Genomic DNA, 24,685 nt, shown 5'->3' on the forward strand with positions numbered 1-24,685 from the left:
GAGGGAGGGAGGGAGGGAGGGGGAGGGAGGGAGGAAAGAAAAGAAAGAGAGGGAGGGAGGGAGGGAGGGAGGAAGGATAATAAAATTATTAACATAAACAATAATAATAATTTTTTAAAAAGGAAGACAGCAACCAAACCAATAAATAAATCTACCAGTGATAACAAGCGCTAAAAACTAAACTAAGATAAACATAAATATCAGAAACAAGTCAGTTGCAGACAGCAAACTCCAAGTCTACCGTTGCTCTCAAAGTCCACCTCCTCAATTTGGGATGATTCGCTGTCTATTCATGTATTCCACAGATGCAGGTACATGAAGTTGATTGTGGAGCTTTAATCCGCTGCTCCTGAGGCTGCTGGGAGAGATTTCCCTTTCTCTTCTTTGTTCGCACAGCTCCCGGGGCTCAGCTTTGGATATGGCCCCGACTCTGCGTGTAGGTCACCCTCAGGCATCTTTAGGGAGGTCTGAGGTCTTCTGCCAGCGTGCAGTAGGCGTTCTGTAGGAGTTGTTCCACATGTAGATGTATTTCTGATGTATTTGTGGGGAGGAAGGTGATCTCCATGTTTTACTCTTCCGCCATCTTGAAGGTCCCCCCAGGACCGTATCCTTTTAGAGTATGTCTGTTTAAACCCATTTTACCACATTTTTTGTTAAAACCATTCTATGGTAATAAGGTAGTTAAACCACATTTTGAATGGGAATCTCTTGATTCCTTTGCCATTCTTCATTAATTTGGGTCTGTAGGACATTTCTGTCTCAGAATCTTACAACTGACGTGACTTCCTGCCGTTCCTGGCCTTCACCTTGCTGCCTGAGAACAGCACTGCCCTCACCACTCCCCTTAGTTGCTTTGTCCGCTAACCATTTAACCAGAACACTAGGGCAGACTGTGAGAATTTTTTAAAAATTCTTATTTTAACTAATATAAGCTACCTTATTTTAACTAAACTTTAAATTTCTAGGGTGAAAAAATTGTCGCCAGGATTAATTAATTCCAGAATGAAAATGAGCATTTTATGTTAATCCCCAGATCTTCATGTCTGCTCTTCAAGCATCATTTAAGTCTTTCTTGTGTTATCCTTTGCCTCTCATGCAGTGGAGCCTTAAAGATACTTCACCGTCCTTATGAGTGGAGAAACCTCAAAACATTTATAATATTTTTCATAATGTAAGTGATACAAGTGTCAGATGCCACAGATTAACAATATAAAACTAACCAAGTGCCAGTAGCACGTGTGCATGTAAAATATATCACTGGTTTATGCCTGGGATTGGTCAGCAAAATAATCACCTAAGGATATTTTTCAAAACCCCAAGATTCTGCTATGCTGTGTTTGTAGTAATAGGACAGAGATGGGGCAAAGCAGGTGGTGGACGAGATACGCTCCAGGTACTGTGTTTTGAAAAGGATCTCCAGGTGCTCTTGGTAGTGTCTACTTCCCACCCCAATCTCTTCTTTCAGCATGCTGAAAAATACTGCTGAAAACAACCTCATGCAAGTCAAGTCAGCATGTGTTTACCTGAACGATATTCATGTTCGTAACCGTAGTTCTGATCATTCAGTCAATACACATGCCAGGAATTGTGAAAGTTCTGTTTATTTTGTTGTTAAATGGCTAGAATTATCTGGTGCTCTGTTGTGCTTTAGAACGTAACAGTTTAGATGAGTGTTTTATTTTACTGGATCAAGTTAATATTAACCTCAAAAATAGTAACGTCTGACATTTCTTGAATGCTGACTGCGTCAGAAGCTGTGCTAATAAGTCTGTGTTAATTTAATTTAATGTTTGCAGCAATACCATGAGGCAGATACTGAGAAAACTGAGGCCTGGGGGGAGGACACAGCCTCATGGGCCAAGGCTCGCCTGGCAGCAGCCTCATGCAGACCCTCACAGAGGCTGTGACCTTCACCACCACACTGTTTTGTTTCTTGTTAATGAAGTTAGTCTGTGCCGTACGTTTCTCATTTAACTAAAGCTGCTATTTGCGGAGTACCTGCTATTTCAGTGGTTTGAGAATTTTCTTGTCATGTATCTGTATGTGTGTACACACATGTGTGTGTAATTTATATGAGTGTCTGCTATTAATATTTTTGTTGTAAGTAAAAATTAAATATTTGAAGTAAATGAAAATTAACATATTTGACACTTTTTAATTTCAGTTTATCGATGGTCGACTGGCAAAACTAAATGCAGGAAAGGGTTTCTCTGATGTATTTGAAGAAGAGATCACTTCAGGTGGCTTTTGTGGAGGTAAAGACTAGTTCCAGTGAGATTATCCATTTTCTGAATAACAGTTATCTTGATATTTGCACTTGTGTCTCATATAATCTACTTCATAAACAACTATTTTCTCCTAAATATCTAATATCTTAGATACATTTTTTCATCTTATAAGAACTATAGTATTAAGTTACTTTGCCTGGTATGTTATTCAAGGCTGAAGGCGGTCTCATGAGTTGGTAGTGGCTTGCTTGGATAGTCTCTTAATATTACTGGAGATGAATATCATAGAAATGCAATTAGTTTGTATTTTCCAGCCTCCTGACTAGTTTTCTCCACTAGAAAACTACTAGTGATATCTACTACTAAGATTAAAGAACTGAGATTGTTGTTGGTATAGTAGATTTTAATGTAGTCCAGAAAGAAAGATTTGAACACCACAGCTGCTTCTGTAGTAAGAGTGTCATTGTAGAAGTCTACTTTTTTTGCTTTGCAGACCCTGCAGCGTTAGGAACAGACTTTTCAGTTTACTGTCCCATGTTCTTACACTTGTCACTGTAATAAGTGCTCACTTAAAGCAGTGGAAGGAGGCGTCTTATTTTGTATGTGTGACACACAGGTGATACCCCATTTTTATTTAATATAATTAATGTAATATAATCGAGCAGTTACATTGTTTGAAATGTAAGTAATTCAGACAGTGTTACAGTACTTAGGAAATTAATGACTTAGGGACTGGTACTCTGTACATAATGTTCCAGTATGTAGTCCTGATTCTGGCAGAGAATTTTGCTGGAGACCTTGAAATGTCCTCTTCATTCTTTCAGCCAGTGTTTGCTGAGTGTTTCCAGTGTACCAGGTGCTGTTCTAGATTTGGGATGGGCTAAACAAATAATCCCTGGTGTGTTCACTTTCACCTGGTGTGATAGTAGTTTTTCCACTTATATGTAGGTTTAATTTAGGAAAAAAAAAAAACCTTTAGTCTGTGTGTGAATAAATAGTTGCTAGCATTGAGAAATAAAATGTGAAAAGACAAAGAGTAATAAGTCCTCATCTACAAACTTCCCCAAATTTAATTTTAATCTTGAATAAGATTTACTTTTGCACCACAAAAGTATAAAAACCATTGAGGTCATTTGTTCATTATAAGAGGTACGGATGAACTGAGCAGTTATGGACCTTCCTCTGATGTAAGCATAGCATTTCACTGAAAGCTTTCAGCTTTGAGAAAAACTTAGTTTCCTCGACTCAGCAAGTGAGCTGAATGTGGAATCGTTCAGCTCCTCGCTCTCCTCAGCTTATGGATAAAAATGTAGCTTCAATGGAACTTTTGTGTTAAAATAAGGCTTTTTTACTTTTCAACTCAGACAAGCAAAATATTGTCAGCTCGTGGATGGATTGCTTGAGGCGCCTACTCAGCATTTACATACCTGCCGTCTCATTATCGCTATGACCCGTGGGGCTAGTATCTTATATGGGATTGAGGATGACATCGTGTGACAGTAATGGGGTGGAACTATGATCCTTTTGTGTAGTGAAATCCTGTAGCCTTCACCATTGGTCCACAGACCCTCTGTAACAGAGTAGAGGGTAGGTGGCTTTTCTGGTGGGAGGAGGGTCACCAGATTTTTTCACGGAAGGCCCTGCTGTTTAAAAAAGAACAGAAGCATATTTATCACCAGGTAGCATCTGATTTAGAGACTGCTGCATTTTCAGTACAACTTAATGCCAACCAGTTTGTTGTTCCTTCTTAAAATGAAAAAGGTTTTGAACTCTTATTTTACTTTAAGGAGCCAATACTGATCCAAAAGGAAAGCATCATTTAACAAGTATTCATTTCAGTAGGTACAGCAAGAAAGTACATTAGAAAATGATGCCTGGCTGTCAGGTGTTATTCTTTTAATTATCATATTTTAGGTTATTATCTTAGAGATACATAGAGATTCTTCTTAGAAGAAAATAAAGCAAAATCATTAGAATTTGAAATAAAAAGACTAATAATCTTTTAAAAATGAGCATTGTTCTTACTAATGAGATACATGTGTATGTATAGTTCCAAAACTAGTTCCTAGAAGTCTGCTGCAAACATTTGTCATCTAGACCACATTTGTGAGAGAGAATACGTCTGAGATACCGAACTGGGGTTCAGAAAGTAAACTGTTACAATTTCTCATTTCTCTCATAGTTACAGTAAAAATTATGATAAATGTTCATACTTATTGAATGTTAGTATGTGGTAGAAGCTCTCGTAAGAGCTCTCCAAGCATTATCTCACTTAACCCTCACAGCACCCTGTGAGGGACTTTGAGTAGGTTTTTTGTTTTTGTTTTTTTTTTTGGTGTAGCCTTATTTTTATGAGGGTACCCATCTCGATAATTTGCCCAAGGTCACACGTGACGGCCTGGCTCCAGAGCTCCTGCTTTAATAACTGTGATCTGTTGCCTTCTTATGATAAGAGATCTTCTCAATTAGAAGACCTTCAGTAAACAAGAGCAGTACTCAAGCCTTCTCTGCTCTGATGGATAAAAGCAAAATTCCTGTCTCTTTTGAATATCCTTTGAAGATTTTTTAATATATAAAACCTTCAGAAAGATCACTGTAGGAGAAATCAACATTCACTGAAGCTAAAGAAAAAATCATATGTTCCTTTAAGCAAAAATAGGAAATTTTAGACAAGCATCTCATTTCTCCTCTTTCTATTCCATTACAGTGGCAGTTTATATACTATTTTTGTTGCTAATATGCATGGTTATGATAAAATGAATATGAGGATAGTGGAGCTGTGTAATTGCTGTGGCTATTGTGCAGCACATCACATGTAGAACATCTCGATTCACATTGGGTCTAGAACTGTGGTTAACAGCTGTGAATGGGTGTGGATTTTCCAAAACGCCTCTCTGTCCTGTGAATCCCTGTGGTCAGAACTGTTAAGGAAATCCATGTTACCCCTGATCCCTTTCATGGGAGACTTGTAGAACATTCAACCTTATCTTAAGAGGAAAGTAAAAAGAATATCAGAAAATGTGTAGAGGGAAGAATAGCATAGAGGTTAAAAGGTCATCAAAGAGACCACAAATAGGACAAAGGATGCAATTAGATAAACACAAATATCGGTCTGTGAAAAAGCAACTGAGGAATATTGAGTAGTTAAGATCATGGTTTTTTTCCCGCATAATTTTTAAAAATTGAGTTACAATGTTATATCAGTTTCAGGTATATAACATAGTGATTCGGTATTTTTCTAGATTATGCTCCATTTAAAGTTATTATTAGATATTGGCTGTATATTATACTGTGCTGTACATTACATCATAGTATTTTATTTTACAATGTACCTAGTAGTTTGTACCTCTATTTTTTTTCATTTAAAATAAGACTAGTTATTAAAAATCCACATCCAGTTTTCTGAACTTTAAAAAGGAGACACATTTTCAGATTGATTTTATATAGAAGTGTGTGGTTACTCTCCATTATTAGCATTGGTTTCTTCATTAGTTTCCCAGCATAATCTGATCAGTCTTATATTTGTTTAATCCTATTTCTTTTTTTACTGACTGGTTACCAAAGAAATTTGAAGGGGTGGTAGGTAAGTATTCATTAGTTTTAGTGACATTTTTCTGGCCTCACTGAACAATTTAGAACAATTTACATTTTTTGATAAGTGACTGCAGGTTACTGGAATTTAAGCAAATATATTTGAAGAGAAAGTCTTTGCACAAGTGAGAAAGATATTTTGTCCTTGAATGCGAGAAAATCACTTGTTTGATTAACAAGTACAATGTTGAGAATTTCCTCCATAATGCTTATTATTTCCATAATCCAGTTACTTTAAAAGAAAGACTGAGGGTTGTTGTTTTTTTTTTTTTTTTTGGCATTTAGATTTATTTTTTGAGAAGAAAAACAGCCTTTTTTTAAAAAACACACATTATCAGAGAATAATGTGCTTGTCTCATAAATTTTGTGGAAATAGGAGCCTTCAGACTTAAAAGCACTAGAGTTGAAAGAGACAATTAGCCTTTAAAAATTTTTTTACCGGGAATCTACCTAAATTGCACTACATGTTTTCCTATTAAGCTGTTACTTAGGGACTTCCTGTTTGTCCCTATACCACATGATTCCACATTATTATTACGGGTGGTTCTGACTATCAGCTGTTTCTCCTCTTGGTATCAGCTTTGAGCAGCCCCCTTTCCTTTCTAGTACAATCGCTTTGAAGTCATTCAGAGAAAATCTCTATATAACTTAACTCTTCTCATATTTTATTTATGCTTCCATCTTAAAAGTTGAAGGACTAATGAACCAAGAATTAAAATACCTCGACTCTTATTCTTTCTCAGTTGCAATCTTTGTGAACTTGGGCAGGTAATCACATCAGAACCTCAGTTTCCTCATTTGGCAAGTTATTTGTCAGAATAACTAAGTTGATGGTGTGCTGTCACATGCTACACGTTGCAGCAGCCAGGTTACAGACCTAGTCCCAGTGGCATGGTTCACAAGGGCAGAGTGGCCTGACCCACAGACTCACTGGACTGCAAAGCCCACTTCCTTCCCATCCAACTGCTCTGCCTGTGGCACCACCTGCTTGGCCTATTTTACAGTAGAAAGATGCAACTCAAGTAATATAACACAGACAAAAACATTTTGCAACCTGTAAAGAGCTGAATACGTATGAGCTATTTTTATTCCTCACAACTTTCTCCAAGAGCTGACCTTTCTGTAACTGCTCTGAAGTTTTATGATAGTTACTTTCTTTGTGGTTCAGAGGTTTAAAAAATATGTTTTCTGGAATGACAAGTGTTCCAGAATGCTAAATAGTTATATCATATAGTAGTTGGTGTTTCTCTTTCCACTTTCTAACTTCATTTTGGGGAATGAATTGAAACACTTTCCAGAATACTATGAATAATAACCAAGTTTTAAATATGTGATTTCCACACAACCATTTTTAGTAGAGAAGTAAAAAGTATATGAACTGATGAGACTTTTTAATAGAGAAGTAAAAGTATATGAATAATCTGGATAAAGACATACTGTTTAATTTCTGTTAATAAAATCTCCTTGAGAAATAAATTAATAGAATAACTTGTATTTTTTCATCATTTTACAAGGGAAATAAAAATTTTGGTCAGGCTGTATACTATCTGAAACTCATGCCCTTTAAGCAATGCATAGACTATTTTAGGTAGATACATTTTGTTGTAGTCATTTCATAAGATTAGAAAAATATTGTTTTCCTCGTATTTCTTCTTCCAGAAAAGGTACAGTGTAGTGCTGAGTAGTAAGAGATGTTCTTCAGAATAGGGGTTGTTTCTTGATATTTCTTTGAAATTAGGGAGAGATTTTTAAGTATAGGAGGGAACCCAGAGCTGGAAATTTTTTGCCTGATGTTGATTAGGGATGCAAAGCTAACAGCTAGAAAGAAGTTCTTGGGCTAAGGGTCATTCTGCCTCTGTGTTATAACAGCAAGGTGATGCATTTGTTAAAAAGCCACAGCTACACACAGGAGGAGAACACAATCTACTTTAGGGATCCTTTGTACTGGGTAGTCAGTCTCTGAGTAACCTTTGTTTTTTTTTCTTGTGGGAGTATTTAAGCATTTAAACAACCAGGAAGGTAGATGAAATCTAACTAAAGTCCGCTGATATAAAACAGTACTTTAGTTGTGTGGCTTTCTTTTTTTTTTTACCTTCTTATATCATCTTATTCATTAAACTAATTATCATATTTGGAGCCAAATACATGATTACTGGTTTTACTAGGACTGGTTGTGTCAGCATTTGAACTTTCTGATAACCATGAGGAGATACTACCATATTTCCTGGGGTAGTACCTTTCAGATTTGGGTTTACAACTAGAGAATATTTTCAGAACATTACTGCAGGTTAATTGCATGAAAGTAAAATTTGCTATCAATTAATACTAATGTTTAACAACTATAGAGGAATCTTTTTGGTCCTCAAGGATCTTTGCATTTCTAAATTTCCTTCTAGTTTTTTCCTTTCCTTATACACTTTTTAAAAAAAATTTTTAACATCTTTATTGGAGTATAATTGCTTTACAATGGTGTGTTAGTTTCTGCTTTATAACAAAGTGAATCAGTTATACATATACATATGTTCCCATATCTCTTCCCTCTTGCGTCTCCCTCCCTCCCACTCCTTATACACTTTAAATATTGTTTTAAATGAACCTAATTGTATAAAAGAGCCAAACTTTTACAAAACAACATAGACATAAATATTAAAAAATCAGTTTAAAAGATGTAGGAATTTTGGATTTCGAAAGAGAGGTTATTTTTTCCCTCTGAAAGTAGTGTTAAAATGAAAGAAGATAGAATACCTTAACATGTTATCTTCATATATGAGTAAAGAAAAAGTAGTCTTAAAAGTGCTAGTTACTATTTTCCTAAGAATTAGAGCATTTATTAGTTCTTATGGTGAAGTGCTTCTTTTACAATATTGCAGATAAATAAAATTTGCCTACTAAAATCCTGGAAATGCTAGTTCTTGATGAATTTTGGTTTATGGATTTATTTTTGATCAGATATTCCTGACATCTTATTTTTATATATTTCAGGGAACTCGAGGTCATATCAGCAATGGGTGCATACAGTCAAGGTAATAATAAACCGTCACAGTTTCTTTTTTTTTCTTTCACTCTAACATATATGGGGAAATGTTCAGTTCAAGTATACTGTTTATGTTTATGCTGTTTATTGGCAATATTCGAAATGTTTCTATGTTTTCTCACACTTTAAATATTTTTATTTTATGCTTATGGTTTGTTGCTACTTATAAAGAAAATTTTAAAATAGAAAGCCTTTGTCTTTCCGTTTTCAAAATAAATGGCTTGATTTGGAAAGCAAGATTTTACTGTCACCTTATAATATATTCCAGAAGAAGGAGTTAGGCAGAGTGGTAGGATTTGATGGGAGTTTTATTATTTCTGGTAATGTGCTTTTGTTAATATGATTATTTAAAATATAAAACTCTCTGTCACAGATTGAGACTTTACTACAAAACAGAGAAACAGATGATTGTATTTCTTTTTTATTAAACTTTAAATATATACTGGTCATATTGCCCAAGTCTGCCTAAACTGCAAAGACGAAGGGATTTTATTATGCCAATTAAAAGAACAGAGTAGAATGTTTACATTTTGTGTGAAATTACTATAGCGTATATAAAAGCTTGAAAACATCCAACGTGAAATAATTTTGTAGGTCTTTCTTTAAGCTGTGAGTAAAGCTCTTTTTCTATACTATTAATAATGCTTTGTTTTCAGGACAATCTGGCCAAAAATTTTTAGGACTGTGTTTCTGTTTTTCCTTTGCAGAAAGGAGGTGCACTACTCAACACAGCAATGACCAAAGCAACCCCCGCTGTGCGAACAGCGTATAAATTTGTAAGTTCTCTTTGGTGTTTTAAAAGTTCTACTGGTAAAATTTTATAACATTTTCCTAGATGATAAACATGTAAATCCAAAATCTTTTCTATTCTCCTTTAAATAAGCTTTTAAAAAAATTTAGAGTTAATATCGACTGAAGCAAACTCAGTTATTAAAATTGTATCATTGTCCAGACAGGATATTTCCTCTGTATAATCTAAAAACGGCTCTTCATTTTATTTCAAAGCTATCCGCAAAATTGTGCCCTCAAATCGAAACAGTCCATGATGAAGAGCCATTTTTAAAGATTTGATTCTTTCATTTAACAACATATTTTAAATTCTCATTGTGCACTTGAGGCTTAAGTAGAAAAACATTTTTAAAAGTATGGCAAGTTCTCTTCCCTCAAAGATACTTTGACTCTCCAAAATTAGAATTCTTCAGTGATACCCCATGGCTTGTAGTAAAATAATAATGATGATACCAGTAGCAACCACGATAAGTAAATAATTAACAACCTAAAAATCTCTTTGCTGTGATAACTGAGACCCTCCAGGAGCCGGCGCCTCCTGCGTCCCGTCTCATCTCCCCGAACCCCCAGCCTTGGTGTTTCCAGACCCTGAGCTCTGCTCCTTTCGTGAATGCAGGGCACTCTCTTCTGCCTCTTTATTCTTCACAGGCCGTTCCTGCTGCTTTTGGGATGTCCTTTTCTTGGCTTCTATCCACCTACTAAATTCATCCTATAGACGTAGTTTAGACATCAGTTCCCCTCAAAAAAAAAGTCCCAGCGCCACACAAAAAGCGTTTATATAGCTCTTCTGTGCTTCCACAGGACCTGTGGACAGACCTCTGCTTCAACACTTGTGTCTGTGCACCTGGTATCTATACAGGAGACCTGTAGGAGCTGGTGGGTTGGCACTCAGCAAGGCTTTCTTTGAAAATTCAGTAGGTCGTATATATAGTCTGTATTTCTAAAAATATTCTGGGCATTAGTTTTGATTTTATAAGAATTTATCTTCACATGCTTTCTCAGTAATGAATCGATGTGATTGAATTAATGATAGAATAATATGTTTTGATAACTTTAGAACTTACACTCTTTCCCTGACTTACAGTTTTGATATATATGTAGCCACCATTTCTGTTTAAAAAAATCTGTTTCAAAGGTTATGTTTTATAGTAGCGAGGCTAATCTACAGAGTGGATTCAAAGATACGGAACCAAATCTCTGAACTATCTGAAGGCTTATCAGGAAGTAAAAGTAAGAAGAGGTGACGTTTTGTCTTAGAAGTGTCAGCCTCTGCCTTTGTTCAAAGCCTTGCTAGGAAAGCTCTCTGAGTAGATCGCCTTCTCACTCTAATTAATACTGGTGGTTTGATCTATATACAGTTTTTGAAGAGATGTTAATTTTTCACAATGAAATAGCACATAGCTGCCATGTAAAAAAAATCGAACTAATGTTGAGCCTCGTTTTCCACATTTAAGATTCTAAAAAGGTGTCACAGTCAAGTACCCTTCATTTTGATTCCTGAGAGAATGCTCAACGTTTTCCTTCAGGCTTGGAGAGGTTAGATTTTAGCTTTGCTAAATACGTGTTCTTCTCCTTAATTTCACTCATATCTTCCATAAAAGCACAGAGATAGAGCAAATATGTTCAAAACCGCATTTGTCATTTAAATTTGTATCCTTCTAACCAGCATTTTATTTTGAACCCTGCTCAGCAGAACAGTAAAATATTTCAAAAATTTAAAATTCTGCTCTTTGGAAGAGTATTCCCTAAATTAATTTCAGGCGAATTAGAGTATTTAGAATATACTTAATCACTTTTAACATTTGTCTTGTGATCAGGTTGAACATGAATCAAGAGGTTTGGGGCAAGTAGATAAGTCGATCTGTGACCTTCATGGTTGTACCGAAAACTCTTCTTTCTAGACTGCTCATATTCTGAAATATGAGCTCTGAAATTCCTCCTTTGACCACAGATTGCTATGAACAAAATTCCCAATTTCTCTTGTATGGTATAACAGGATTTATTTACCTTGAAGTTCTGTAGGTAATACATTTTTAAAAACCCTGGGAACCATGTTTTTAACTGTTTTATTCATTCAGCAAATCACTGTCATGATCTAGGCTTTGTACTGGTTATTGGAGCAGGGCAGGCACTGTGAGTAAGAGAGGGGCTGTCCCTGCTTTTATATGTGTATTGCTGTGTGACTCTCGGTGCTTTGGACGCACTACAGAGGTACCGAATATGTATTCATTGAAGGAAATAATGATTTTGTCCTATACTTAGAACATTTTTCTATCTTTTGTTTTTCCATGCTAATAAGGAGCCATAAAGAAAACTCGAGTGGACATACCTATCTTCTTACACATCTAAAAGTAACAGCAAAGTGAATACATATTTGATTTGGCTAAAAGATTTTCTGAGTCAACTTTCTTGTTAGGTCTTTGCATTCTAAATTACTAGCCAAAGCCGTATTTGCTGGGTGCTTTTCTGCAGAGAATACTTGTTTGTTGATAAGTTTCCACTTGATAAATTGAAAAGGATCGAGAGATCCTGTATCCCACCTTCCGGAGGGTCTGAAAGAGGTCAATGAGGGGGAGGTGGACAGCAGGCGTGTGAGTGAATCAGCACAAGGATGGCTGACCGTGACGGACACCTCACTCAACTCTGTGCATCTGAACGATGCGTGTGAATCAGGTGGGTTTTGAAAGAATAGAGGATACTTAGGCAAACTAGAATATAGTCCAAATGTGAGTAAAGATAGGTGCAAATCTGAGGAGATTAGAACAGGAACATTTTTGAGGGGGGTAATTATGCATTTTTACCTAACGGGAATGTGGGCGTTAATACAGGACCCTTGAAATAGATTCAGTGGCTTTACCACTAAAATAATGCATGCAGAAATGCTCTATTGATTCTAAAGAACCATGGAAATATAATTTAGTGTTACGTGGCTTTTTAGATAATCTTTTGCCTCATTTACAATAACGAAATCTTTGTTTTGGTTTTGCCTCATTTACAATAACGAAATAACAGTTTAGTTCAGTTCAGAACATTTCTTGAGCAGTTACTGTCTGCCAGATGCTTGCTGAGTACTTCGGATATTAACAGGCCCCTCTTCCCCTCCGTGAACTTGGGAAGACCCTTCCTGGAAGTAACTTGGCTTCATCCGCATGACCTGAGTCTGTAGAATAAGACTCACAGTGCCATTTCTTTCGTGAGGCTTAGATTCGGTGGATGTATTTTAAAAACCTTAGTTTCTCCTTCTTCTTGGGAAGAAGTTGGACTTGGACCTGGATTTGAATCTAGGCTGTGGAGGCTTATACCCTCTGAGTCACTTTCCTTATTTGTAAAGTGTAATAATCATAGTACTAACTCCATAGCGTTGTGATGATTAAATGAGGTAAAGCATGCTCGGTACCCAGCGCACAAACGCCGAGGAAACGCAAAATAAATGTGAATTTCTTTTCACTTCTTCTGTGGGTGGGAATTTCCAGTGGGAATTGAGCTTTTCTGAAAGCCCCCCGTGGTCTTCAGTTCACTCACACGGCACGGGAACCACAGCGGGACCTCACGGCCTCCGATGCTGGAGCCAGGTTCCCCTGGAACATGAACAGAGCCTTTAAATTGTTAAATGACTTGTAATTTTTTCCAGGAAAACTGTATATGACATAGACACAACAAGACTCGTGTCTGCCTATAAAAGCACTTTGTAAAGTTGCCTGAGTTTCTTCTTTTTTTTACATCTTTATTGGAGTATAATTGCTTTACAATGGTGTGTTAGTTTCTGCTTTATAACAGAGTGAATCAGCTATATATATACATAGGTTCCCATATCTCTTCCCTCTTGCGTCTCCCTCCCTCCCACCCTCCCTATCCCACCCCTCTAGGTGGTCACAAAGCACCGAGCTGATCTCCCTGTGCTATGCGGCTGCTTCCCACCAGCTATCTATTTTACGCTTGGTAGTGTATATATGTCCATGCCTCTCTCTCACTTTGTCCCAGCTTCCCCTTCCCCCTCCCCGTATCCTCAAGTCCATTCTCTAGTAGGTCTGTCTTTATTCCTGTCTTACTCCTAGGTTCTTCATGACATTTTTTTTTCTTAGATTCCATATATATGTGTTAGCATACGGTATTTGTCTTTCTCTTTCTGACTTACTTCACTCTGTATGACAGACTCTAGGTCCATCTACCTCACTACAAATAACTCAATTTCATTTCTTTTTATGGCTGAGTAATATTCCATTGTATATATGTGCCACATCTTCTTTATCCATTCATCCGATGATGGACACTTAGGTTGCCAACAAACACCTGAAAGAATGCTCAACATTATTAATCATTAGAGAAATGCAAATCAAAACTACAATGAGGTATCATCTCACACCAGTCAGAATGGCCATCATCAAAAAATCTACAAACAATAAATGCTGGAGAGGGTGTGGAGAAAAGGGAACACTCCTGCACTGCTGTTGGGAATGTGAATTGGTACAGCCACTATGGAGAACAGTATGGAGGTTCCTTAAAAAACTACAAATAGAACTACCATATGACCCAGCAATCCCACTACTGGGCATATACCCTGAGAAAAACACAGTTCAAAAAGAGTCATGTACCAAAATGTTCATTGCAGCTCTATTTACAATAGGCTGGAGATGGAAACAGCCTGAGTTTCTTAAAGTCCAGACATTTGCCCAGATAACCTGCTGCTCTGATGTGCTTTCTCTTTTCCTTGCCCATTTGTCAAAGTTTCAGATTATGGCTGGGCGGTAGTCATCTTGCGGCCTCTTGTGTTTTTTAATAGTTTAGGAGGCGGAATAGGCTAACTGCTAGCCTTTGTATGATGCCTATGCAAACAGAGACTAATCGTGCTTTCACCACCTCATTTAGGTGTAATAGTGTGTGGTATGTGTCCCTGAAAATAGAGCTTTAGATGATAATTTCTTCTTTCTCTATATAATATGAAGACTTGGTAATTTTCATTAAATGGGATCTCATGTACTTACTCCTTAAGTGTAATAGAAGCACGCTGAGCCAGACACTGGTGTTATCATTTCCTAGGCAAAGAATCATGCAAAGCAGGGAATAAAGGAAGTGAAGAGTAAGCTGAGACACAAGGTACGTCCTGTGCTGCTTTTCATTCTACCTTGATTCTTGCGTTAGTTTGAAGCTTATGCCTTACAAATCACACGAGATTTATGTTTCTAATGACTTTTGAAATATGCTTAGCCCTTTGTTCAAGAATGTATTTTTCATAACAAGCCCTCTGGCAACTCTCTGCCATTCTCTATGCACCCCCTGAATAATCTCTTTATTGTCTGCGTATTTTATCACAGAGCGACCAAGATCTTCAAAGGTGCTTTAACAGGATGTATGTTTTCATAAAGTTGATTGCCTTGATATCACAATTGAAATTCTTGCTTCAAGCTGAGAATTTTTTTTTTTTTAAAGATGATCTTTGGTGCAGAATTAAGGCAGGAATGCCATCGTTTGGCTTTATAGGAACTTTCAAATAGTAGCTACTTTAAATTGAAGAATGTTCTTAATTTACAAAGGTGTATTTGAATCTGTGAATATTGCATATATGTGAATAGTTACATTTATGTATATGTGTGTTTGATTTGATTACATATAATATCTTTGCAGATTTTATCAGTTGTTGTGTTTTGAATTTCTGCCTCTGGAGGGAAGAGACTAGTTAAAACTTTCATTGTAGTAATGGAGAGTGAGCGATCTTCGTATAAATTTTATTGAAATTGTTCAAAAGAGTCAGACTATTTTGGAATTTATTAATTCATAATATAGAAAAATGCATTTTCTTCCTAAATAGGTTTTTTTAAACTTATACCCGAAGTGTTATTTTGTTACTTGCATCTGTATTGGATACTTTATCTATTAAGCAAAAAAGTTTAGTAGTAAAATGAGTATTTTAGAATAACCACTTGTATGCTTCTTCACGTGTAGGAAAATGAGGACGATTATGGGACTTGTTCTGGTTCTGTACAATATACGCCCGTCTACACGCTACGCAGTGAAAAGGGAAGAAACCTAGCAAGGCGTAAGCTTGCCCAGGTGAGGTTGTTTACCCTCCCATCTCCCAGATTCTGAAGTCAAGCAATTCCAATCAATTCTTCAGGAAAATTTGGAACCCATTGATTTTTTTTATCATATGGTGAGAAACCCTGCGTTGATGGTCAAGGAGGTGAGTAGGTGGCGTCTGGGCCACGAAAGAGGGTCCTGGGAGCCCAGGGTCCAGGTCCCAGTCTGTACACACGTCACTGGGTCATGTCCTCCTGGTGAGTGGAGAGAGACAGGGCAGTGTGTGGTGGCCCGGGACTCGGGGTAGCTTATTGATGGCTTCCTTTACTACAGAGGTAAGATGAAACTCAAACGTGGGGATTTGACTGCTAAAGTAATCTGTAGAAATTAGAATACGAAGTAATGTATGTCTGTCTTTTTCTAAAGTTAGATATTTTATTTGCTATCAATAGTTAAAGCTTCTGCTTCTATCTAATGCTACTTAAAATATTGTCCTAAAGTAGGAAAGGGTTCAGGATCATAGCTGTATGTGTCTCTGATTTTGCATCATAAGTGTGTTGCTGCTTGTTTCAAGGAAGCAAAATTTGCATACGCCAAATCATACTTTAAGTGGTCTTAGAAAACTAGCTTTTAAAATGAATTCTCAAGTGGATTATAGTTACGAAACCATGGAACTGGAAGCAGCTGCAAAGCTTCATTTATCACAGTCACCAAAGTTTACAGTTGAGGAAGTTGGTAGCCGAATGGTCCCATCACTTACCTGAAGTCCTGTAACTAGTTAGTGGCAGGGCTGGACGAGAGCCCACCTCCGGTGCTCAGGTAGCTCCCTGGATGTGCAGACACTCAGTGCAGGGCTTTCCTGTGTCTTTAGGAATGGGGAGAGGGCCCTGGAAGCGGTGCTAAAACCTCAGCCTTTGTAAAGAAGACCCATTCGTTTGGTTGTTCAACAGCTATTATGCGTCAGGCACCTTTCTCGGTATTTTGGAAAAACATAAAAAAAATCTCTGCTTCAGGGGACTGTTTTTATAACATACAAAGTGCCTTCTCTATGATTTTTCCATTTGTTAAGCTTACGTTTTCATACATTAGTATTGCTTAACTGCAGCATATTGGTCATGAATGCTGGTTGCATGACCTGAATTATTTCAATGAAATAATTATTCCACAAGGGTAGGAAACTTTTCTGGCTACCACCATTAACTGGAAAACATTTATTAACTTGTAAATTCGTGATGGATTTGCAATCAATTTCTTAATTTTTCTCCTTAGATTATATTAGATTAGATTTTAGGTTATCGTGATAAATAGATTTTTATGTGAAAGAAATGTGGGAGTCTTTGTTACCTGCAGGATGCTTTAAGATAAAAAGCAAACACTTAAAGTGGAGAAATCCCTGTTCTAAATGTCAGTTTTAAATTAAGGAAATTATTTTTCTCTCCTCATATTTAAAATTTTAAATCTGCCTTTTCTTTAACGTGGCACAATATTTTTATGATAATTTAATTATAAAATACATTACTGATTTCTGTTTTTGTTTGTTTTCTTTGAATTCCTAGAGACACAGTTTCTGATAGAGAAAATTATATTAGGTAATAGAAAACCTTACAGGATAATAGGTTACATTCATCACATACTTACCCTGAATCTTCATGGCTATCATTTGCTGTAATACCATTCGTGTAGTTGTCTGCATTCATTAGTTAGCATTTTATGGTTTTCAGGTGGACATGACATGACTTTAACAAGAATTAAAAGAAGTAGGGCTTATTCTTTTGAGAATTATTATTTTCCTACTCGGTATATAGGAATTTGTTAAACCAACATATTTAGATTTATTGTGCAGATGCTGACAATGTCTGCGTTAACAGTCTTTGCAAGTGATAAATACCTGAGTTTCAGGCAATGTGTATACCCAGAATATGTTTCTTTGTATACATCTGTCCCATTATGTAAATAGGTACATACATCTGTGTATATGTATTTTAACAGCTAAATTTTTTGAGTTTATATTTCCAACCGTTTGCAACCCAGTATTTATTGTAATTTAACTTTTTGCTTTTGCTTGTATTTCTTCTATCATTGAAATTTGATAGCTTTAGATTCACATAGACACTAACCAAAGAGGTAAATTTTGGGCCCTTTGGCAATTCTTTTCCTTGCTACTTTCCACCCTTACTTTTTTTCCCCATAGCTGCCAGAATGCATGTTTTCTTGCAATACTAATTTTACTTCTTTGAGCTGAAAGTTATAGGGCTCTGAAATGATAGCCAACTTGTGGTCAGCAGCTTATTTATAAAAGCAGACCATGGTACATTCAAATTGAAATTGTCATCTAATTCCAGATCTGAGTTATTTCTTTAATTTCATAGTGTTAGCAAACACATACACGTGAAATACGACAACAGCAGGACATTCGTTACGAGGATCTAGGTGTTCCTGCCTCCATGTGCTGGGGGGATTGGGACTGGAAAATGGGAAAAGCAGTCGGGGGAGAGTATCGACCCCACCATCTTCTCTGTCTGTCTCACCTGGTCTGTTCTCTCTGCGTGTTTGTTCACTGTGCCTTCTGTAGATCGGCTTTCTCAGCTCCTCTGTCCCTTCGGTGAGCTTGCAGGCCCTCAGTGCAAACAACTGCTAGAAATGGACCACATAGACATATGGCCACTCTTTTCTTTGGATTCCTTTCCCATACAGGACATTACAGAGTATTGAGTAGAGTTCCCTGTGCTACACAGTAAGTCCTTATTAGTTATCTATTTTACGTAGAGTAGTGTGTATATGTCAATCCCACCTGAAACTAACATAACACTGTAAATCAACTATACTCCAAAAAAAATTTTTTTTTATTTAAATTTAAAGAAAAGAGAGAAATTGACCACAATTCCCAAATCCAGTTTCTTGAGGAAGGACGTAATCAGCCCCCATGGATCGGGCTTCAATCCTTGGCTCCGTCGACTCTAGCCAGAGAGGCCGGGAGAGGACCACATTACCACAGACACTGGGTCGGTGGTGGGTGCGAACAGGGAAAGCAGTTCTCAGAGTAGGGGTTTTAAGGGGTGTGGCAGTATCTCAGAGGATTTCTGTGTTTCTCATTGCCTTGTAATGCTATTTGCCAAGAAGTCATCTTTGCAAAAGAAAAGAAAAATCTGTAGTTTTGAGTGGTTAGAGGCTGGATCTTTGTCCCACAAATCTGAAGCTTGGTAAGTTTAAGGTCAGCCTACCCTGATGGGCTGCTGTGGCCTCTGTTCTCGCGGGAGAGATGAGCGACTTACGCCAACAAAAGGACCTCAGCAGAAATAAGCTTCAGATGCAATATTTGCACTTTGGGCAAAGAGATCAAGAGGGATCAGGCATAGTCTACTGCCTTTTCTTTGTGGTCTGGTATTGAGAAGCTTCCTTGGTTCACTTTTTGGAGATAATCCAATCTCATTGATTTAATCAAAATAAGATCCAGTATCCTGTGGAGCAGACAAAGTTGATGCTAGAACCATGTGCGTGTTGTTCTATGGTGATTCCCAAATGAGTATGTTCTCTCACTCCTATCTCCACAAGTTGTAATAATATTAGGATCTGAGCACATTAAGATTTTCAATTAAATATGGAAGCAGTTCTGGGAGTAGTTGGGTGCGGTTAAAGAAAGAACCTAGATATCAATAAATACGTCAGAGACACTGATGTTTATTTGTTTATATTCTACCTATTTCCAAAAATAAATTGATATCTTACAAAGAATCATAGAATAAAGAATTAAAATTCATTTAATTTAGGGAAGATTCACGGCAGAGAGAAAGTAAGTGTAGTAAGAAGCTAAGGCCCCGTCCCGTGCTTAGCAGCCAAAATGAAAAAGCACAGCTACCATGATTCCTAATGCAGAGATTTAGAAAGCTGTTCAGGAGATTCATCACCGTCTCAGGACATGGGGCTGGCTGCACACGGTCCTGAGGAGGTACCTGGCAAGGATCCCTGTGTCAGGAGACGGAAGGTCGGTTTTCTTTACTTGGTCTCTCCCATGCAGTCTCGTGATGTGAAGCGCTCAGGCTCATCAGAACCTTCCTCAGAGCCCCCTCAGCTTCCTCGCTGTGGCCTCAGCTTTCACATGAGTGTTGAACGGCTTAAAAAGATGCAAAGGTTACAAGCAGAAATAAGCCTAGAATACACTCTTTCCTTCGTTCTATAGCCTCTCTCTCGTGTCAGTACTGGCTTCTCCGGAAGCAACCATGTCCTGGGCCGCATCTTATATTTGATTGTTCACGTGACCAGATTCTTTTTTTTTTTTTTTTTGCGGTACGCGGGCCTCTCACTGTTGTGGCCTCTCCCATTGCGGAGCACAGGCTCCGGACGCACAGGCTCAGTGGCCATGGCTCATGGGCCCAGCCGCTCCGCGGCATGTGGGATCTTCCCGGACTGGGGCACAAACCTGTGTCCCCTGCATCGGCAGGTGGACTCTCAACCACTGCCACCAGGGAAGCCCCAGATTCTCTTAAAAGACTTGCTTGGTGGTAAATTCAATTACTTGAAAGCAAGATTCTGTAGATACCTATGGGATTTGGTGATCCAGATAGTTTTGATGTTCTTACTACTGTTTTCTAAACCTCAATTGTGATAGAGTTGAGATAACATTAAAGTGCACTGGAGCAGCCTTGGGAAACACAAGGAAAAGAGACAGTTCCTTGATTAACAGTCTGTGTGTGTTTGTGCATACTACAGGATTAATTTAAAACTCCCAACAATCCAAGCAGAGTGGGAACTGTCACCCCCATTTTTTCAGATTTAGAAATGGGGGAGCAGAGGGGTTAAGAAATGTGCCCAACGTTCTACAGTAAAAATAGCAGAGTAGGGATTGAAAAGCAGACAGACGGACTGATTCTGGAACGTTAAGTCCCTGGCCACTGCTCTCATGCTTTGTTTTGAGAGGGGTGCTCGTGGAGGAGGGACTGTTAGAGGCAGGGGTGTGGACTTTACAGCCAGAGAGTGTTGACTTGGAGGAGGCTGCTGGCATCGAGCATGAAGCCAAACACACCATCTCTAAGCCTTAATTTCTACATTTGTGAAACGGTAGGAACAGTCCGTGTCATCTTCCGAGGACGCTGTAGGCATTATAGATCATGTATGTAAAGCACCTGCCACACAGTAGGCACTAAGTAGTTGGCCGCTGTCCATTTATACATAAACACATATCTTGAGCTTCAGGTCTTTTATAGCAGTGGCACCATCTGACCTTCTTCTCTGTTCTCTCTTTCCAGAGTCACTAACAATCCTGTAGTCACTGAAGCATTGGGGACCCTAAAATTATCTGTCTTCATTCTAAGTAGGGATACCTTTAGATCTCAGTTTATGATTTGGAAAGAAATATACAACTTTCTGTTTTCAACCAAGAAATCTCTTGGTTTATAAGACCTGAAGTATGCCATTTTATTGTCAGATTATCTACACAGGGGATGTGGGCTTGCCTCCTCCCATTCCTAACCTGTTTGCTTATCCATTTGAAAAGTCAATTTTGGCTATATAAGAAGAACTGTACATTTCCAGTTTCCCAACTAGATTTGTGTAAAAGAAACACTTTATCTTCATCCATTTTTCGAAAGAGAAAAATGAGACTTTGGTAATTTAAATTCCAAGAGTGTATTTTAAAGTAAAAAAAAAATAAAATTTTATAATCTGGGTACTGTAGAAAAGAACAAAAATTGAAATGTGTGGTGTTTTAAGCTTCCATGACTTAGCTTACTTTTGAAATGGATTGTGAATCTATATCTACTCGCAACAAATGGTAATTTGTGTATTGGTCTGCTAATTAGTATGGTTATTTCCCGTTTTGTTGATGAGGCTTAAATAAATGTCAGGGGTATAGCCATGAAGATCTTCCAATTAGGCTTCACATTTGTAAAACCCAACCCTTTTCCCTTTTGTGTGAAGATGACAGTTCCAGCAGCAGCCCCAGCCTAACAGGACTCCAGGGAAAGGTTCCTCCTCTGGTTTTATTGAAAATAGGGCCAGTTGGGTCCAGGGAGAATACCGCCACTGGCCATGGTGCAGAACCGTTTTCATCTCGACTACATACTTACCTTCTTTCATCCATTTTATTTTAGAACAAAACACTGTAGACTCAGTGAGCAATGTCTAGACTAAGTCTGTCATTTAAAATTATGTTTTAAAATATTTGCTTGTAAAAATTTATTGAAACTTTCTAAGAATGAGAAATAACTTTACTATGCAAAATTTATATGAACCTAAGATACTGCTCCATATTTAATAATAATAGCCTTTCTTAACTTACTCTGGTAATCGTAATGTGTGCTGTCTGTGTGTCTGTGTGTCTCACAGGCTCACACACACACAACTAGACCAGTGCATGGCGAGCAAGTGTGCCGCTGTGTTACAAGTCAGCCCTAACAGATGGATGGCCCTAAGCAAGCAAAACCACTGCAGCAAAATCGAGAGAAAGTGGAGGATTGAAGCTTTTTGTTGTTAAGCCCCATTAAAACCCTGGCACACGTATCACTCTTAACTATTGCATGTCTGGGGCGAGTAGCAATCCACTCAGGTTTATTTTCAACCTGTCTAATTAATTATGTAAAAGCTGCATGAGAAAATATGAATGGAAGGTTATTTTTGCATTTGTACTATAATATAAAGTGCATGACTGCTGACAAATGCCCTCCCTTGGAATGTAGTCAACACTTTAACCCAAATACAGTGTTTACAACTAGAAATATGCTCAACAGCCATAATGCCTCCTAATAAGATGAGGTTCTATTAAACTAGTGGCCATTTATTGTTTTTCAGATTACATTCACATGTAGACTAAGAGTCCGAGATATGAATAGTTCTTTCGAGTGAAGAAATAAGGACAAAGTTTATGCCATAAAATATGATATATGTGATTTTTCCATTTTTTACCCATAGTACAAGGTGATAACGTACACTTCAAATGAAACTGTATTTTTGAGTCCTTGTGTATTTATTGGTTTATAAATCATCCTAATGGATTTGGAATATAGCACAGCGTCAATGAGCTCATTTTATAATTGATGAGTAATGGAATTTCATCTTTAAAAAATGTGCTCAGAAGTTGTATATGCCTTTTTTGGCATGTGGAGACTTGCAGGTAAGGCATTTGAAAGCCACATTTCAGTTGAATGGAAACTTAGATCCCATTATGTAAGCATGTTTTAAATATGAGATGTCAGATGGTTTCCATTTTACACAGAATAAATCTCATATTTTAAAATACTGCCAATGAATTTGTTTCTGTGAAATTTACCAGAAAAGTTAAACATTTAGATTCTCTAAATTGCTTAGTTCCTAAGCATCTAAGTGATGGGATATTCACACCTAGTAGGGTGTGGTTTATGCTATTGTGATTGTGACACACTTTTCTTCATTGGAATTCAGTGGAATCTGGGAGTAAAATGAATGTAATTAAGGACAGTGTTTCTTTCTCAGATGACAGAATAGATTTCAGAAAATGACATGCTTGTTGAGGTCTTTGAAAAATATAGTCCATTGAATAGCTTTGCTTTATTGGTCAAGAAAGAAATGGCATAGTCATTGGTTTACAGAGGGAAGTAGCCACTTGCTTCTTCTGACCAGGAAAAAAATGACTGTAAACCACAATGAGAAAAATAGTTGTGACCTCAGGGGAAGGGGAAGAAATGAGTTTATGAAGGAGGAGAGCCAGATACTTGGAAAAAATACTTAATATAATATAAATCTTACAAAATAATAAAAATAAGTTTAACCAAATCATGGTAAGCCAAAAAAAAAAAAAGGAGAAACCCTAGTTTTTTATTTTTAGCACTCTGTTTACTTTGGCTCAGTATTGAGAATTCTGTTATTATGATTAAGTTAAAGTGCTGAATTAAAGTGATCAGAAAGTATAAGTATTAAAGTATGAGAGTTCCAAATGATAACATGTTTTAAAAAATAATTTAAGTAAGTGTGTTTCTATTAAAAGCTGCCCACAAAAAGTACTGCCTAAATGAAAACATGGTTTAGCAGTCTGTCCAAAAGCCACTCTTTGATATAGCGTCTATTTAGTCTAATTTACACTAATGCTACTAATTTATAGAATTGATCCTTTCAGTCCACTTTGAAAATATGGGTACCATGTTGTTGTTTTAAAGAAAGTTATTTTTCTCTGTTGAAATAATATTAATTTACAACATGTCAAATTTGATTATTGTTACATCTGTGCCCTGCCAGCCCTTCTCCCCAACACCCCAGTTATGGATGACAGGGGTGCCCTCTAGTGACCATTAGGTAATATTTTCTTTCCTTGAAAGAATGGTTATGCAAGACAAAATTCATAATTATAAAATTTGCCTTTCTCTTTTAGAAACACAATAGAATACATATTTGAGAAATTTATATTGTCATAAAATTGTTCAAGAACATTGTTCTTTCAAAGAGATAATTCAAGACCAACTCCTTGTTTCAGCAACTGGCCGGGACTTCATTTTTAAAATGAAGAATACCTAGGGTATGATAAAGACTTATGTGAACATGTTCCCTATATTTTATGAGATGTTTTTGGGTTGAAATGTACCTTTTTAATGTTATACTTTTACTCTTCAGATTTATTGCCACAGATGGCTATGTCATTCATCACAAAGTCTTGAAACAAAAACAAAGGTACTTAAATTTTCCATTTGGTAAATATATTGAGTATTACCATTCTAGACTTTACATCGGTAATTACATCACCAAGATCTTTCTGTTCTGTTTAATTTTGTGAGAGCTTTTTCTCGTTATATCTTTATTTTAAGGGCTTTTGGTGAAAGTAACAACAGCTCTCTATTCCAAAAGTCCCCAAGTTTTCTAGACAAATTCTTATTTTCTCCCAGGCATCCTGGCATACAGAAATGATTACTTTCTTCCTGTTTTGTGTATAAGAACTGCTTTTAAGGTTGGTCAGAGGTTAGTGTTAGTGTTGATGAAAGGAAAGGCCAGTCTTGTCTTTGTACATGTTCCTGCTGCTGTGCGTTAGTGTCCCTGAGAGGGAGAAATTTCCAGGAGTGTAACTAGAGAG

The 24,685-nt window shown here is 37.2% G+C and overlaps 1 protein-coding gene across 10 annotated transcripts in view; it reads left to right on the forward strand.

The window, feature by feature from the left end:
* The window catches only part of DENND1B (DENN domain containing 1B), a 260,763-nt gene that overhangs the window by 204,111 nt on the left and 31,967 nt on the right, over positions 1-24,685 (forward strand). For 6 of the 10 annotated variants that reach the window (XM_027122127.1, XM_027122130.1, XM_027122133.1 and 3 more), the window contains 6 exons: positions 2,165-2,255; positions 8,802-8,842; positions 9,561-9,629; positions 14,680-14,736; positions 15,583-15,690; positions 24,232-24,288. In XM_027122127.1, the coding sequence (XP_026977928.1) occupies positions 2,165-2,255; positions 8,802-8,842; positions 9,561-9,629; positions 14,680-14,736; positions 15,583-15,690; positions 24,232-24,288 (423 nt within the window). The remainder of the gene's footprint in view (positions 1-2,164; positions 2,256-8,801; positions 8,843-9,560; positions 9,630-14,679; positions 14,737-15,582; positions 15,691-24,231; positions 24,289-24,685) is intronic. The other 4 variants (XM_027122128.1, XM_027122132.1, XM_027122135.1 and 1 more) reach the window with 2 other exon arrangements.

The sequence above is a fragment of the Aethalodelphis obliquidens genome, unplaced genomic scaffold (assembly GCF_003676395.1).
Source record: "Aethalodelphis obliquidens isolate GAN/ISIS:26980383/991018 unplaced genomic scaffold, ASM367639v1 scaffold24, whole genome shotgun sequence".
Lineage (NCBI taxonomy): Eukaryota > Metazoa > Chordata > Mammalia > Artiodactyla > Delphinidae > Aethalodelphis > Aethalodelphis obliquidens.